This window comes from Bombina bombina, chromosome 4 (genome assembly GCF_027579735.1).
Source record: "Bombina bombina isolate aBomBom1 chromosome 4, aBomBom1.pri, whole genome shotgun sequence".
Classification (NCBI taxonomy): domain Eukaryota; kingdom Metazoa; phylum Chordata; class Amphibia; order Anura; family Bombinatoridae; genus Bombina; species Bombina bombina.
In genome coordinates this window covers 954,103,139-954,121,480 of record NC_069502.1, presented here as the reverse complement: position 1 = coordinate 954,121,480, position 18,342 = coordinate 954,103,139, and the positions used below count along the sequence as shown (strand labels likewise).

The following is an 18,342-nucleotide window of genomic DNA, read 5'->3' as shown; positions in this document are numbered from 1 at the left end:
CAATGAGATATTTTTCTTTCCTGAAACGGCTTGAGTAATTACTGTTGGGAATATCACTCCTGGCCAACAGGAGGAGGCAAAGAGCACCACAGTTAAACTGCTAAGTATCACTCCCTTACCCACAACCCCCAGTCATTCTCTTTGCTTTCGGTGCATGGAGGAGGTGAAGTTTTGGTGTAAGTGTGGTTTTTTTGTTTGTTTTTTTTTAAAATCAAAACGGCTGCTTTGTAAACTTTGTTGAATGAAAGTGTCCTTGTTTTTAATAGTATTTTTTTTAAAAAACGGTAGCCGTAAGGCACCTCAGTAATTGACGTTTATTAAATGTGTTTTCTTAACTTTTCTCACATAATTATAGCTGGGGATCGATTCTAATTTGGGATACAATTTAAAGTGTATTTTTTCCTTGGGTTATTTTTATTGAATATTAAAATCTTTGAAACTTATCTGTACAAGTTTATTTACTGTTTCACAACATGTCTGATATGGAGCAAGAGCCTGCTCTCATGAATTCATGCTGCTTATGTTTAGATGCACAAATTGCAGCTCCTATGCAATTTTGTTCTTCATGTGTCAAGAAAACCTTGCAAAATAAAGGTATTTTTTTTTTTTTTAGCCTAACGTCTCTCAGGATGATGCTGTTAAAATAATACCTTCGCTTTCTCCTGCTACGTCCCAAGCCTCAATGGCGTCGCATGCAGTGCCCTGTGGTTCCTCTAACTCCTAGTGGAGTTTATTTAAAAGCAGACATTGCTGCCCAGGTATCTTCAGCAGTATCTGCAACATTAACTGCCATTCCCAGATTACAGGAAAAACGCAAGAGTAAATCTAGAAATTCAGAAAGTAAGGTGCCTGTCCTCAGTTCTGCTTCCCAAGTTGCCCTTTCTTATAAGTCTGATGAGGAAGATACATTGGGACTTTGAGGGCGAAATCTCAGATTCAGACAGTGTAATTCCTTCTGAGACTGAGGTGGTATCCTTCAGATTTAAGCTTGAACACCTTTGTGTATTGTTAAAGGAGGTTTTAGCTACTTTAGATGACTCTGATACCCCTTTCGTTGTCAGTCCTAAGAAATCTAGTAAACTTAATAGTTTCTTTGATGAACCTTCCATTTTGGAGTTTTTTTCCTGTGCCGGACCGTGCTAGGGAGATTCTCACAGGAATGGGAGAAACCAGGGGTGTCTTTTTCTCAGTCTCCCATTTTTAAGAAAATGTTTCCTGTTGAGGACTCCATTAAAGACCCTTGGTATACTGTACCCAAAGTTGAAGGGGCCATTTCCACTCTGGCTAAGAGAACCACTATTCCTATTGAGGATAGCTGCTCTTTTAAGGATCCGATGGACAAGAAGCTGGAGGCTTATTTGAAAAAGATGTGTATTTCCACCGTGACTAGTGCGGCATCTTTTTGGTTTGATGCCTTGTTTGGTTTTACTTAAAGTAGAGACTTCTTTGGATGAAATTAAAGGTAGGATTACAACTCTTAAGTTGGCCAATTCCTTTATTGCAGATGCTATTTTACAGGTTGTTAGACAAGGAGCTAAAAACTTATAGTTTTGCTGTCCTAGCCCGCAGGGCCTTATGGTTCAAATCCTGATCTTTGGATGTTTCCTCTAAAGTCAAGCTTCTGGCGATTCCTTACAAGGGCAAAACTTTATTTGGACCCGGTTTGGCAGAAATACTCTATTACGGGTGAAAGGGTCTTTTCTACCTTAAGATAAGAATAGGCCTAAAGGACAAAAGAGTAATTTTTCGTTCCTCTCGTAACTTGAAAAGGAAAGCCCTCCCTTTTCTTCCAAGCAGGACCAAGCCACGTCTTCTTGGAAACCCAATCATTCTTGGAACAAGGGGAAGCACTCAAATAAATCTGCAGCTGATTCCAAATCAACATGAAGGGTTTGCCCCCGATCTGGGATCGGATCAGGTGGGGGGCAGCCTTTCTCAGTTCTCTCAAGCCTGGATACGAGATGTCCCAGATCCCTAGACTGTGGACATATTATCCCAGGGTTACAAATTAGAATTCAAGACTTTTCCTCCCAGATGCAGATTCCATCTCTCAAGATTATCTGCAGACCAGATAAAGAGAGAGGCGTTCTTGAAATGTATACATCAACTTTCCTCCCTGGGAGTTATAGTTCCAGTGCAGGAACAGGGTCTCGGGTTCTACTCCAACCTGTTTGTGGTTCCCAAAAAAGAGGGAACTTTTACATCCCATTCTAGACTTTAAGTGCCTAAACAGGTTTCTCGTAGTTTCATCCATCAAGATGTAGACTATACGCTCCATTCTTCCTTTAGTACAAGAGGGGTCAGTTCATGACAACCATAGACCTAAAGGATGCGTATTTTCATGTTCCTATTCACAGGGACCATCACAGATTCCTGAGATTTGCCTTTCTGGACAAACATTTCTAGTTCGTGGCCCCTTCATTTGGTCTAGCCACGGCTCCCAGAATTTTTTCAAAGGTTCTGGGGGCTCTTTTGGCAGTGATCCGTTCTCGTGGAATTGCTGTGGCACCCTACCTAGACGACATATTGGTTCAGATGCCATCTTTTCAACAAGCAAAATCTCACACAGGGATATTAGTTTTTTTTCTTTGTTGTAGTGTTCTTAGGGACCATAATAAATTCTCTATTGATGAGGATTTTTCTTACGGAAAAACCAAAATAATTTTATCTTGCCTCTCTTCAGGCTACTGCTCATCCTTCAGTGGCTTAATATATGGAGGTAATTGGTCTGATGGTGGCTTCTATGGACATCCATTCTTTTTTCTTGATTCTATTTCAGAGCTCTCCAGTTGTGCATGCTCAGACAATGGAATGGCGACAATGCAGATCTATCTCAGAGAATAGAGTTAGATCAGTTGTAAAGGGACTCTCTCCCATGGTGGATTTCTCTGATGGCGTCCCATCAGAATGCCAAGGTACGGTTCAAGGTCAAGAGATCCGCAGGCAGTTCTGATAGATGCTCTGGTGGTTCCTTGGGTTTTCAGGTTGGCATGCCTGTTTCCTCAGTTTGCTCTCCTTCCACGAGTCATTGCTCGTATCAAAGTGGAGAGGGCGTCTGAGATTCTAATAGCCCCTGCGTGTCCTCGCAGGATCTGGTTTGCAAACCTACAGGAGATGTCATGACTCCCACTGGAGACTACCTCTGAGGAAGGACCTACTTCCTGATTCAGGGTCCCTTCCTTCATCCAAATCTTGTTTCTCTGAAGCTGACTGCTTAGAGATTGAACACTTAATTCTGTCTAAGCGTGGTTTTTCTGAGTCGGTCATTGAGACCATGATTCAGGCTCGCAAGCCTGTTACTAAAAAGATTTACCATAAGATATGGCGTAAATATCTTTATTAGAGTGAATCCAATGGCTTCTCTTGGAGTAGAATTAGAATTTTACCTTTTCTTCAGGTAGGCCTGGAGAAGGGTTTGTCAGTCAGTACCCTTAAGGGTCAGATTTCTGCTTCATCAGTTTTACTACATAAACGTTGGGCAGATGTGCAATCTTTTTGTCAGGCCTTGGTCAAAATCAAGCCTGTCTTTAAGTCTGTCGCTCCTCCTTGGAGCCTTAACCTTTTTTACAGCTGGCTCCTTTTGAGCCGTTGCATTCCATAGACATCAAGTTGTTGTCTTGGAAGGTTTTGTTTCTTGTTGCCATCTCTTCTGCTCGAAGAGTCTCAGAACTCTCAGCTCTGCAGTGTGATTCCCCGTATCTGACTTTTCATGCCGATAAGGTGGTTCTTTGTATTAAGTTAGGTTTCTTTACTAAGGTTGTTTCTAATAGAAATATCAATCAGGCGATTAGACGATTACTCTTCTATTGGTTTTATATGGGAGGAATACTTGAATGCTGGAATGACTGACTCCCAAACGACGTAGAATATGGACATGACTGGGGGGGGGGGGGGGTGGTAGGCTGCTATGACATTAATTTAGGTCACAGGGCCCACTTGATTCTCCTACTTGGTAGCTTTGTAGATTCTTAGGACTTAACAGGAATGCTTGATCCTAGGACTTTAAAGTGGCCACTTTTCCATGACGGCTGGTATTCTGGTGCAGTATTATTACTAATATTGGTACAACATCAATAATAATATTGTTAAAGATATTATGGTCAATATTGCGATTGTCACTGTTATTTTCTTTTCTATTACTGTTATCATTATCAAGATATTCTCATTTACTGTTTACCTTCGTATTTACTTTGTTATTGCACTTTACCCTGCAAAGAAGGACATTATACTTTGTTTATTTGAATACGGAGAACTGACAAAATTACAGATCTAGAGATCAACACTTTCTTTGACTATAAATGCAAAAGGGACCTTGGAAAGGGTCCTCAGCCTAGGGAGGCATATATCTCTTACACTTGAATAACTATATTTTCAATGTAAAGTAACATTATGCTTCTGTACCTCAACTTGCAAGGATTGTGGCAATGTGTGCTCACACCTATGCTCTGTATCTTTTTATTTTTCTTTAATAAAGCTTGTTTTGGAAAAAAAAAAGAAAAAAGAAATATAAATCAGGAAATTATTGTTCCCTCCCTGTGTCCTAATCCTCCTCCTTCCAAAGAATGTTTATTACACAATTTGGATGTTGTACGTGCTCTTAAATTCTACTTAGACGACTAAGGATTTTTGCCAGTCCTCTGCCCTCTTTGTTTCTCTGGGAAACGTAAAGGTCTGAAAGCTACTGCTACTACGCTTTCTTTTTGGTCACAAAGTATAATTCGTTTGGCTTATGAGACTGCGGGACAGCAGCCTCCTGAGAGAATTTACGGCTCATTCCACAAGAGTGGTTTCCTCTTCTTGGACTTGCAAATTTTGTTCCACAGAAGCTTCATTTTTGAAAGGCTGCAACTTGGTCTTCTCTTTATACTTTTTCCAAATGTGGTGCCTTCTGTTTAGGACTGCCTGTCTTATCCCTCCCTATTTATCCGTGTCCTCTAGCTTAGGTATTGGTTCCCAACAGTAATTACTCAAGCCGTTGACTCGCCATATCTTAGGTAAGAAAAACAAAATTTATGCTTACCTGATTTCTTTCTTGATATGGTCAGTCCACGGCCCCGCCCTTTATTTTAAGACAGTTGTTCTTTTGACTATAACCATAGGTGCCTCTACACCTTGTGTTACTCCTTTTTCTCCATTTCTCTTCAGTTAAATGACTGGGGGTTGTAGGTAAGGGAGTGATACTTAGCAGTTTAACTGTGGTGCTCTTTGCCGCCTCCTGCTGGCCAGGAGTGATATTTATTTTTTTAGGTTAAATGTTGCTGGGTTTTTTTTTTGTATAAAGGGCATGAAACCCAAAAATGTTCTTTCTTTACTCAAAGAATAACATTTTTTAAAATTTCTAATTTTCTTTTTATAAAATTTGTTTTGTTCTTTTTATTTTTGTTGAAGGGATATCTAGGTTGCGTGCACATTTCTGGAGCACTATGTGACTGGAAATAGTTCTGCCATCTAATGCTCCTGCTAATGTATAACATTGTTGCAAAACTGCTGCCATATAGTGCTGCAGACACGTGCACACTCCTGAGCTTACGTCCCTGCTTTTCAACCAGAGAAGAAATTTTTTAATCCTATTTAATTTGGAAAGTTGTTTAAAATTGTATGGTCTTTTTGAATCATGAAATAATTATTTTAGCGTTTTATGTCCCTTTAACTGGCAACTAAAGCAATTTTTTTTAAAAGTTGTATAATACATTTCAAATAAGCTGCATAAAAAAAGTTTTTTTAAAAAAGTTTTTAAAATGTCTCCTGAAAACATTTGTTACTCTTCTCTTCAAAAAGCAATAAAACAAAACATAGTAACCTTGTAACACACTATATAGATTTAAAAAACCATAGTAAAAATGTGTATCATGTGCAACAAAAGGATATGTCCATAAGTCTTCTCTTGCTCACGTGGGTCACAGCCTCCAATAGGAAAAAGACACACATTGTTTTGTTTAGTAATGAGACAGAAGCCAAAAGAACAGTACTCGTGTAATTAAGAGCTATAACTTAGTTCTCCGAGTAATACTCCATAAATGTACATCTTGCACACCTATAACTTGAATGAATAAGAACACTTTTATTCAGGGAACATACAATAATCACTCTGGTTTAATGGGATACTTTGAATACAAAACCACCAATAAAAACTGAGAAGCTGTTATAAATGGTGAGTCTGTTAAGCAGGTAAACATTTAATTAGAAGTTACAACACTCCTAGGGACCTTCAGTCCCAGTGTCCAATCTGACGTACGCTTCACCAGATAACGCCTGGCTTTTTCAAGGATACCGTTCTCCTCGCATGTTGCCTTTCTATACCTCAAGGTGAACTTTTTATTGGTCCGGGTAATGCCTTATTAACTATTTCTATATACATGTTCACTTCAATTATAAAAGTTAATCCTGCAATTTTTTAATTATGGGAGTACTGTTCATTTGGCTTCTGTCTCGTTACCAAACAGGACTTCACTATGTTTTGCGCCTCCTTCCTTTTGGAGGCTGCAACCCTCCTGAACAAGAGAAGACTTATAGACGTTACATACTTCTTTTAGTTCACATTATGCACATTTTGTTTCCCTTCAAAAAGCGCTTTGCTTTTGCTGCACATCGCTGTTTGAAAAGAACAGCCTGATGTGGAGCCGAGCTAACAGTTCCTGCATGTGTCCTAAAATCTACATGTATAATAATTAAAGAGATGGGAATTTTTTTTGCTTGTTTTTTTTAATTACTTGTAGAAATATCAAAGCTTGTTTAATGCGTAATACTCTTTAACCCCTTAAGGACCACAGCACGTTTCCATTTTCTAACCGTTAGGGAACAAGGCTATTTTTAAATTTTTGTGGTGTTTGTGTTTAGCTGTAATTTTCCTCTTACTCATTTACTGTACCCACACATTATATACCGTTTTTCTCGCCATTAAATGGACTTTCTAAAGATTCCATTATTTTCATCATAGCTTATAATTTACTATAACAAAAGTATAAAATATGATTAAAAAAACTTTTTCTAACTTTGACCCCAAATTCTGTTACACATGTACAACCACCAAAAAACACCTATGCTAAATAGTTTCTAAATTTTGTCCTGAGTTTAGAAATACCCAATGTTTACATGTTCTTTGCAAGTTATATGGCAAGAAATACAAGTAGCACTTTGCTATTTCCAAACCACTTTTTTTCAAAATTAGCGATAGTTACATTGGATCACTGAATATCCCTTGACGTGTGTGTATATATTTATTTTAGAAGACAACCCAAAGTATTGATCTAGGCTCACCGCCAAATGCTCTCATATAAAAAATCGTTCACTTTTTCACAAATTTTTTCCAACTTTTTAGGTTTCTCACTGAAATTATTTACAAACAGCTTGTCCAATTATGGCATAAATGTTTGTAAATGCCTCTCTGTGATCCCCTTTGTTCAGAAATGGCAGACTTTTATATGTCTTTGGCGTTTGCTTTTTGGTAATTAGGCCGCTAAATGCCACTGGGCGCCACACGTGTATTATGCCCAGCAATGAAGGGGTTAAGTAGGGAGCTTGTAGGGTTTATTTTAGCTGTAGTGTAGTAGACAACCCAAAGTATTGATCTAGGCCCATTTTGGTATATTTCATGCCACCATTTCACTGCCAAATTCGATCAAATAAAGTTACATTTTTCACAATTTTAGATTTCTCACTGAAATTATTTACAAACGGCTTGTACAATTATGGCACAAATGGTTGTAAATGCTTCTCTGGGATTACCTTTGTTCAGAAATAGCAGACATATATGGCTCTGGCGTTGTTTTTTTGGCAATAAGAAGGGCGCTAAATGCCGCTGTGCATCACACGTGTATGTCTAGCAGTAAAGGGGTTAATTTGGTAGCTTGCAGGGTTAATTTTAGCTTTAGTGTAGAGATCAGCCTCCCATCTGACTCATCACCCCCCCCCCCCCCCGATCCCTCCCAAACAGCTCTCTTCCCTCCCCCACTCCACAATTGTCCCGGCCATCTTAAGTACTGGCAGAAAGTCTCCTTATTGTGCGCCATCTTGGGTACTGGCAGCTGTCTGCTAGTACCCTGTTGGCCATAAACATACTATTTATATAAATTAAAACATTTCTGTAGTGTAGCTGCCCTCCCTCAATATTTAAACCCCCTCCCAGATCCCTTATGCAAAAATTCCCACCCTCCCCTGTCCTTACCCCACCGTATGAAATACATTTATTTTGTTCCATAATGTAGCTTCTCACCCGTGCACGCGCATCCGTGTGTGGTCCCGGTAAAGATCCTGCCCCCCTCTGACTTGCAGCCTACCATCGATGGCTGCCCACCACATCGGCTTCCACCCACCAACGATCGCGGCCATTGATGGCCGATGCAGAGAGGGCCACAGAGTGGCTCTCTCTGTTCCGGGTGGCTAAAAAATGTTATTGCAGGGTGCCTCGATGTCGAGGCATCACTGCAATAACATGAAAGCGGCTGAAAGTGATCAGGATCGCTTTCAAAGGCTAACGACGTACAGGGTACGTCCTTGGTCGTTTATTTTTTTGTAGGATGTACCCTGTATGTCGGTCATTAAGGGGTTAAAGAGACATGAAACACATTTTGTTGCTTTCATAATTCAGATGGAGTGTGCAATTTTAAACAACTTTCCAGTTTACTTTTATAATCTATTTGCTTTGTTCTCTTGGTTGAAACTAGCACTACTGTAAGCTACTTGCTGATTGGTGACTGCATATATATGCCTCCCTTTTATTGGTTCAACTCTGGTGTTGGGCCTTCAAGAGATGATACAAAGAGAATTAAGTAAATAGGAGATTGGTTTAAATTTGCATGCTTTATCTAAATAATGAAAACTTTAAGGTTTCATGTCCCTTTAAGCTTGTTCCGTTTCCCATTCTAGTATATCACAGAACAGAGGTAAACAAGTTTTTATGACTTGAGACTTGTCAGAAGGCTGAGTAACTAATCACACACTTTGGTATAGATACAGATAAATAAAGAGTTTATAACATTAAGAGATATGGGAACTAACTAAAAAATCACTTACCAAAGTTTATTTTAACATTTCGTTTTCTTTTTTTTTTTTTTTTTTCTTTTTTTCTTTTTTTTTGCTCTTTTCTAGAGATGAATTGACATTGGAAGGTATCAAACAATTTTTCGTGGCTGTAGAAAGGGAAGAATGGAAGTTTGATACTTTATGCGATTTATATGACACACTGACAATTACACAGGCTGTAATATTCTGCAACACCAAAAGGAAGGTATGAATTATATTTATGCCACATAAGAATTAAGACTTTTGGCCATTATATAAACTTTTTCATTTTATTAGGATTTATTTTTTTATGCTTGAGGGGTCTCTGTCGACAGTTCAGTGATCTGCCTATTAATGAGTGAACACTTTGTCCTTAAAGCCCAGCTGTATACAAAAATATTCTGAATATGCCATTGTTTTTTGTGGCAGAGTAGCCACAAATCAAATTAGCCCTCTTGGGTAGAATAGTAGAGTGGTGCCCTGCGATATTAAATCTGGCCCTGTGACATTGAACATTTTTTAGGAAATGTTATCTGTGTTTTAAAAGCCATAAATTAATATGCAGCCCTTAATTGTAAATTGATTTACGGCCCCTATAATGTTTGGAAGTTGGATGTTACTGCTTTAGAAGATGCTGGCCTATTGACATGCTTGTGGTAATTTTAATCCACTCCCTTTTATGAAGACAGTCATATTACAGGGGTAATTCTAATAGATTTATTTTCCCCCGATACATTTAGGTTGACTGGCTGACAGAAAAAATGAGAGAAGCCAACTTCACAGTTTCATCAATGCATGGTGATATGCCACAGAAGGAGCGAGAATCCATCATGAAAGAGTTCAGATCAGGAGCCAGGCAAGTTTTTCACTCCTACTTGCAAATGGTCAACATTTTGCATGTTCTCAGCAGTTGATTTTAACTTTTTATTTGCATTTACTCCGCCTCCCATTTAACTGATCTTTCTCCAACATTGGTGTGTCCGGTCCACGGCGTCATCCTTACTTGTGGGATATTCTCTTCCCCAACAGGAAATGGCAAAGAGTCCCAGCAAAGCTGGTCACATGATCCCTCCTAGGCTCCGCCCACCCCAGTCATTCTCTTTGCCGTTGCACAGGCAACATCTCCACGGAGATGGTTAAGAGTTTTTTGGTGTTTAAATGTAGTTTTATTCTTCTATCAAGTGTTTGTTATTTTAAAATAGTGCTGGTATGTACTATTTACTCTGAAACAGAAAAGGATGAAGATTTCTGTTTGTAAGAGGAAGATGATTTTAGCAGACAGTAACTGAAATCAATTGCTGTTTCCACACAGGACTGTTGAGATGAAGTAACTTCAGTTGGGGGAAACAGTTAGCAGTCTTTTCTGCTTAAGGTATGACTAGCCATATTTCTAACAAGACCATGTAATGCTGGAAGGCTGTCATTTCCCCTCATGGGGACCAGTAAGCCATTTTCTTAGTTAAACATAAAAGAATAAAGGGCTTCAAAAAGGGCTTAAAAACTGGTAGACATTTTTCTGGGCTAAAACAATTGATTTACTAGGCATATTATGCAGATTCTAACTAATTATTGGTATTATAATCTTGGGGAACGTTTAGAAAAACGGCAGGCACTGTGTTGGACACCTTTTTCAGATGGGGGGCCTTTCTAGTTATAGACAGAGCCTCATTCTGGGACTGTATAGGGGTTAAATGTAAAAACGGCCCCGGTTCCGTTAATTTAAGGGTTAAAGCTCTGAAATTTGGTGTGCAATTGGTGTGCTTTTTTTGGAAAGCATGGCATGCAGATGCATGTGTGAGGAGCTAAGAACCACTGAAAAGCTTATAGAAGGCATCATTTGGTATCGTATTCCCCTCTGGGCTTGGTTGGGTCTCAGCAAAGCAGATACCTGGGACTGTATAGGGGTTAAATGTAAAAACGGCTCCGGTTCCGTTATTTTAAGGGTTAAAGCTTTCAAATTTGGTGTGCAATACTTTTAAGGCTTTAAGTTACTGTGGTGAAATTTTGGTGAAATTTGAACAATTCCTTCATACTTTTTCACATATTCAGTAATAAAGTGTTTTCAGTTTGAAATTTAAAGTGACAGTAACGGTTTTATTTTAAAATGTTTTTTGTGCTTTGTTGACAAGTTTAAGCCTGTTTAACATGTCTGTACCATCAGATAAGCTATGTTCTATATGTATGAAAGCCAATGTGTCTCCCCATTTAAATTTATGTGATAATTGTGCCATAGTGTCCAAACAAAGTAAGGACAGTATTGCAACAGATGATATTGCCCAAGATGATTCCTTAAAATGAGGGGAGTAAACATGATACTACATCATCCCCTACTGTGTCTACACCAGTTATGCCCACACAGGAGGCCCCTAGTACATCTAGTGCGCCAATACTTATTACCATGCAACAATTAACGGCTGTAATGGATAACTCCATAGCAAATCTTTTATCCAAAATGCCTACTTATCAGAGAAAGCGCGATTGCTCTGTTTTAAACACTGAAGAGCAAGAGGACGCTGATGATAACTGTTCTGACATACCCTCACACCAATCTCAAGGGGCCATGAGGGAGGTTTTGTCTGATGGAGAAATTTCAGATTCAGGAAAAATTTCTCATCAAGCTGAACCTGATGTTGTGACATTTAAATTTAAATTAGAACATCTCCGCGCACTGCTTAAGGAGGTGTTATCTACTCTGGATGATTGTGACAATTTGGTCATTCCAGAGAAATTATGTAAGATGGACAAGTTCCTAGAGGTTCCGGTGCCTCCCGACGCTTTTCCTATACCCAAGCGGGTGGCGGACATAGTAAATAAAGAGTGGGAAAGGCCCGGCATACCTTTTGTTCCCCCCCCCTATATTTAAGAAATTATTTCCTATAGTCGACCCCAGAAAGGACTTATGGCAGACAGTCCCCAAGGTCGAGGGGGCGGTTTCTACTCTAAACAAACGCACTACTATTCCTATCGAAGATAGTTGTGCTTTCAAAGATCCTATGGATAAGAAATTAGAGGGTTTGCTTAAAAAGATTTTTGTAGAGCAAGGTTACCTTCTACAACCAATTTCATGCATTGTTCCTGTCACTACGGCAGCGTGTTTCTGGTTCGAGGAACTAGAAAAATCGCTCAGTAAAGAATCTTCGTATGAGGAGGTTATGGACAGAGTTCAAGCACTTAAATTGGCTAACTCTTTTGTTTTAGATGCCGCTTTGCAATTGGCTAGATTAGCGGCGAAAAATTCAGGGTTTGCTGTCGTGGTGCGCAGAGTGCTTTGACTAAAGTCTTGGTCAGCGGATGTGTCTTCCAAGACAAAATTGCTTAACATTCCTTTCAAAGGTAAAACATTATTTGGACCTGATTTGAAAGAGATTATTTCAGACATCACTGGGGGAAAGGGCCACGCCCTCCCACAGGATAGGTCTTTTAAGGCTAATAATAAGCCTAATTTTCGTCCCTTTCGCAGAAACGGACCAGTCTCTAATTCTGTATCCTCTAAGCAAGAGGGTAATACTTCACAACCCAAACCAGCCTGGAAACCAATGCAAGGCTGGAACAAGGGTAAGCAGGCCAAGAAGCCTACCACTGCTACCAAAACAGCATGAAGGGATAGCCCCCGATCCGGGACCGGATCTAGTGGGGGGCAGACTTTCTCTCTTTGCTCAGGCTTGGGCAAGAGATGTTCAGGATCCTTGGGCGCTAGAAATAGTTTCTCAAGGTTATCTCCTGGAATTCAAGGAACTACCCCCAAGGGGAAGGTTCCACAGGTCTCAATTATCTTCAAACCAAATAAAGAGACAGGCATTCTTGCATTGTGTAGAAGACCTGTTAAAGATGGGAGTGATACATCCAGTTCCAATAAGAGAACAAGGAATGGGATTTTATTCCAATCTGTTCATAGTTCCCAAAAAAGAGGGAACATTCAGACCAATTTTGGATCTAAAGATCCTAAACAAATTTCTCAGGGTACCATCGTTCAAAATGGAAACTATTCGAACGATCCTACCTACTATCCAGGAAAATCAATTTATGACTACCGTGGATTTAAAGGATGCGTACCTACATATTCCTATCCACAAGGAACATCATCAGTTCCTAAGGTTCGCTTTTCTGGACAAGCATTACCAGTTTGTGGCACTTCCATTTGGATTAGCCACTGCTCCAAGGATTTTCACAAAGGTACTAGGGTCCCTTCCAGCGGTTCTAAGACCAAGGGGCATTGCAGTAGTACCTTACTTGGACGACATCCTGATTCAAGCGTCGTCCCTGTCAAAAGCAAAGGCTCATACGGACATCGTCCTAGCCTTTCTCAGATCTCACGGATGGAAGGTGAACAAAGAAAAAAGTTCTCTGTCCCCGTCAACAAGAGTTCCCTTCTTGGGAACAATAATAGATTCCTTAGAAATGAGGATTTTTCTGACAGAGGTCAGAAAATCAAAACTTCTAAGCTCTTGTCAAGTACTTCATTCTGTTCCTCGTCCTTCCATAGCGCAGTGCATGGAAGTAATAGGATTGATGGTTGCAACAATGGACATAGTTCCTTTTGCACGAATTCATCTAAGACCATTACAACTGTGCATGCTCAGACAGTGGAATGGGGATTATACAGACTTGTCTCCGACGATTCAAGTAGATCAAAAGACCAGAGATTCACTCCGTTGGTGGCTGACCCTGGACAATCTGTCACAGGGAATGAGCTTCCGCAGACCAGAGTGGGTCATTGTCACGACCGACGCCAGCCTAGTGGGCTGGGGCGCGGTCTGGGAATCCCTGAAAGCTCAGGGTCTATGGTCTCGGGAAGAGTCTCTTCTCCCGATAAACATTCTGGAACTGAGAGCGATATTCAATGCTCTCAGAGCTTGGCCTCAACTAGCAAAGGCCAAATTCATAAGGTTTCAGTCAGACAACATGACGACCGTTGCATATATCAATCATCAGGGGGGAACAAGGACTTCCCTGGCGATGAAAGAAGTGACCAAGATAATTCAATGGGCGGAGGATCACTCCTGCCACTTGTCTGCGATCCACATCCCAGGAGTGGAAAATTGGGAAGCGGATTTTCTGAGTCGTCAGACATTCCATCCGGGGGAGTGGGAACTCCATCCGGAAATCTTTGCCCAAATAACTCAATTATGGGGCATTCCAGACATGGATCTGATGGCGTCTCGTCAGAACTTCAAGGTTCCTTGCTACGGGTCCAGATCCAGGGATCCCAAGGCGACCCTAGTAGATGCACTAGTAGCACCTTGGACCTTCAACCTAGCTTATGTATTCCCACCGTTTCCTCTCATCCCCAGGCTGGTAGCCAGGATCAATCAGGAGAGGGCCTCGGTGATCTTGATAGCTCCTGCGTGGCCACGCAGGACTTGGTATGCAGACCTGGTCAATATGTCATCGGCTTCACCATGGAAGCTACCTTTGAGACAGGACCTTCTTGTTCAGGGTCCATTCGAACATCCGAATCTGGTTTCCCTCCAACTGACGGCTTGGAGATTGAACGCTTGATTTTATCAAAGCGTGGGTTTTCAGATTCTGTAATAGATACTCTTATTCAGGCTAGAAAGCCTGTAACTAGAAAAATTTACCATAAAATATGGAAAAAATATATCTGTTGGTGTGAATCTAAAGGATTCCCATGGAACAAGATAAAAATTCCTAAGATTCTATCCTTTCTACAAGAAGGTTTGGAGAAAGGATTATCTGCAAGTTCTCTGAAGGGACAGATCTCTGCTTTATCTGTTTTACTTCACAAAAGACTGGCAGCTGTGCCAGATGTTCAAGCATTTGTTCAGGCTCTGGTTAGGATCAAGCCTGTTTACAGACCTTTGACTCCTCCCTGGAGTCTAAATCTAGTTCTTTCAGTTCTTCAAGGGGTTCCGTTTGAACCCTTACATTCCGTAGATATTAAGTTATTATCTTGGAAAGTTTTGTTTTTGGTTGCAATTTCTTCTGCTAGAAGAGTTTCAGAGTTATCTGCTCTGCAGTGGTTTTGCGTACTAAGCCTGGTTTTCTTCCGAAAGTTGTTTCCAACAAAAATATTAACCAGGAGATAGTTGTACCTTCTTTGTGTCCGAATCCAGTTTCAAAGAAGGAACGTTTGTTACACAATTTGGACGTAGTCCGTGCTCTAAAATTCTATTTAGAGGCTACTAAAGATTTCAGACAAACATCTTCCTTGTTTGTTGTTTATTCTGGTAAAAGGAGAGGTCAAAAAGCGACTTCTACCTCTTTCCTTTTGGCTTAAAAGCATTATCCGATTGGCTTATGAGACTGCCGGACGGCAGCCTCCTGAAAGAATCACAGCTCACTCCACTAGGGCTGTGGCTTCCACATGGGCCTTCAAGAACGAGGCTTCTGTTGACCAGATATGTAAGGCAGCGACTTGGTCTTCACTGCACACTTTTGCCAAATTTTACAAATTTGATACTTTTGCTTCTTCGGAGGCTATTTTTGGGAGAAAGGTTTTGCAAGCCGTGGTGCCTTCCATTTAGGTGACCTGATTTGCTCCCTCCCTTCATCCGTGTCCTAAAGCTTTGGTATTGGTTCCCACAAGTAAGGATGACGCCGTGGACCGGACACACCAATGTTGGAGAAAACAGAATTTATGCTTACCTGATAAATTACTTTCTCCAACGGTGTGTCCGGTCCACGGCCCGCCCTGGTTTTTTAATCAGGTCTGATGAATTATTTTCTCTAACTACAGTCACCACGGTATCATATGGTTTCTCCTATATATATATTTCCTCCTGTCCGTCGGTCGAATGACTGGGGTGGGCGGAGCCTAGGAGGGATCATGTGACCAGCTTTGCTGGGACTCTTTGCCATTTCCTGTTGGGGAAGAGAATATCCCACAAGTAAGGATGACGCCGTGGACCGGACACACTGTTGGAGAAAGTAATTTATCAGGTAAGCATAAATTCTGTTTTTTGGCGTTCTGGTTCTAGAATAGTGTCCTGGTCACCACTGGTTAGAGGAATTGTTTATATTTATTTGGGACGAAGATGGATGAAGTGGAAATATAGTTGTGCAGAATATTAAATTGCCAGATGTCTTCAGTGGCTAGGACAGTTCAAAAAAGAAAATGATCTGTTTGAACAATTTTATTATTGCACTGTTGCTTACATATAAGTATGTGTTTAATCTCTCTGCAAAAGTTAAACATAATTAGTCACTTCCAGAGCAGCAGTTACCTACTAGAAGTTTCCAGTAGTGCATAGCTGCTGCTGAGGATATGTAAATATTCTCTTAAACTGTTACCCAAGAGAACACATTTCATAACAAAATAATTTTAAAATTACATACTCTATCTGAATGAAGAAAGTTTAATTTTACTTTCCTATCCCTGTAAGCAATCAGTATGACTAAATTATACTACAAGTTTGTGCTTGTTTTGGGGATGATTGGAGTGGGAGGAGCTATGCAAACATACATAGACCTTGCTCTGCTGAAACGTTTCCCTGGTGCAAACTCATAATTTTTTTTTTTTTATTACAGCCGAGTACTTATTTCAACTGATGTGTGGGCCAGAGGTCTGGATGTTCCACAAGTATCTTTGATCATTAACTATGATCTGCCCAACAACAGAGAATTGTATATTCACAGGTATATTCCTCATGTCTGGAGTGTTTAAACTCCTCCCCCGCCCCTTACCCCTTGTGAAACCTTTTGAGCTTACGCTGTATTCGGTTCTGGCAAAGGTTGTTGTTGTTGTGTTTTTTGTTGTTGTTTTTTTTATTATTATTATTGCAATCTGAGTTTTGTTTTTTGTTGTTAACTTTAATTCTTACAGGATTGGACGTTCAGGACGTTATGGAAGAAAAGGTGTTGCTATCAACTTTGTCAAGAATGATGATATCCGCATTCTGCGAGATATTGAACAGTACTACTCCACTCAGATTGATGAAATGCCTATGAATGGTATGCTGCACTTATCTAAATTTTATACTAGTACTTTATTTTTTGTATGTTTAGTTTTTGTTTTTGATTAATATACTGGTAACTAGTAAAGGGACTGTAAAACAGCTGGGTACAACTTTAACCGAATGGAATGATTTTTTTTTTTTTTTTTTTTTTTAAATCCTCCCCCTCCTGTGCCCTTCATTTAGGCCTTTTCAAAACCATTACACTCCTACTGGGCACCACCATCTTGGTAGCTCTTATATTCATGGAAATTGTCAGAAGTGGTAAACATTTACAGATCAGTGATGCTTTATAACCGTTCTATTGTGTGCTTCAGCTTAGCACACACAATACAGAGCGAGAGGATTACAATTTTCAGTTTTTATACATTGTTTAAAAATTACATAACATTAAAAAAAAAATAAAAGCTTATTCAACCATATAGAGTAATGCAACCACTGCAAAATATAAAGCTCCTGCAAGCATTCTAGCCTGAAGTGCACAAAACAGAAAGCTGGAAACACCACTGATCTGTGAATATGCAGTAATTTAGAGTGCAGGAATAGCTAGTGCCCAATATAAGAATGTGGAGCTTAACTAATTGGCACCAGAAAAGGGTTTGAAGAGAGCTGTTGGCACAGGATAGAAACACTACTCACCAATGCTATTTAACCATGCTAATGTAGTTATCCAACTTTAATTTCCCTTTTTAATTGTTTTGGGTTTTTTTGTGTGCTCAATTTTGGTAAACTGATCTATATACATTTTCATTTCCAGTTGCTGATCTGATTTAAGAAGAATTGATGTGCAGCACAACTATTGAAAGGAACATCTGGATTCATTTTACTTTTTTTTTTTTTTTTTTTTCCCTATTCAAAATTGGTTCCTTTAGCAGGAGGAGACTTTTATCATGTGATCTTTTATCTGTTTATTTAACTGTGTCAGGTTTGCAGATGCAGAAGTTCAACCATTGTTATCCTTTGTAAATACTACGTGGTGTCATTTTCATTAAAAAAAAACTAAATTCCTTCCTGCTGTGTGTGTGTGTCATAAAATATATAATAAAACAAAACTGAACTTGATAAAGGGCCATTAAATACAGCCGAATTGCATAATTAACAAATGCACAATAAAAAGACAATACACTCACACTCCAAATTTTAAATATCCTGATTTATTTTTATTTTTCTTTCTGAAAAATTTACTCCCCCCCCCAATTTGCCTGCCCCTTATGTCATGTGACAGCCATCAGCTAATTACAGACTAGTATAGATTTATTATTATTCTTTATAAAGCGCCAACAGATTCCGCAGCGCTGCCCATGGGTACAAGGACAACAGTACATTGGAGAAACAATACAATAAAAGATAAAATTTTCTCTTGTAAGGTGTATCCAGTCCACGGATCATCCATTACTTGTGGTATATTCTGCTTCCCAACAGGAAGTTG

The 18,342-nt window shown here is 39.7% G+C and overlaps 1 protein-coding gene across 1 annotated transcript in view; it reads left to right on the top strand.

Moving 5' to 3' along the window:
• EIF4A3 (eukaryotic translation initiation factor 4A3) overlaps window positions 1-17,921 on the top strand; it is a 31,431-nt gene extending 13,510 nt beyond the window's left edge. The window contains exons 8-12 of the mRNA XM_053711959.1: window positions 9,088-9,226; window positions 9,741-9,856; window positions 16,489-16,596; window positions 16,784-16,911; window positions 17,671-17,921. Of these exons, the coding sequence (XP_053567934.1) occupies window positions 9,088-9,226; window positions 9,741-9,856; window positions 16,489-16,596; window positions 16,784-16,911; window positions 17,671-17,687 (508 nt within the window). The 3' untranslated portion in view covers window positions 17,688-17,921. The remainder of the gene's footprint in view (window positions 1-9,087; window positions 9,227-9,740; window positions 9,857-16,488; window positions 16,597-16,783; window positions 16,912-17,670) is intronic.
• The last annotated feature ends 421 nt before the right edge of the window (window positions 17,922-18,342 follow it).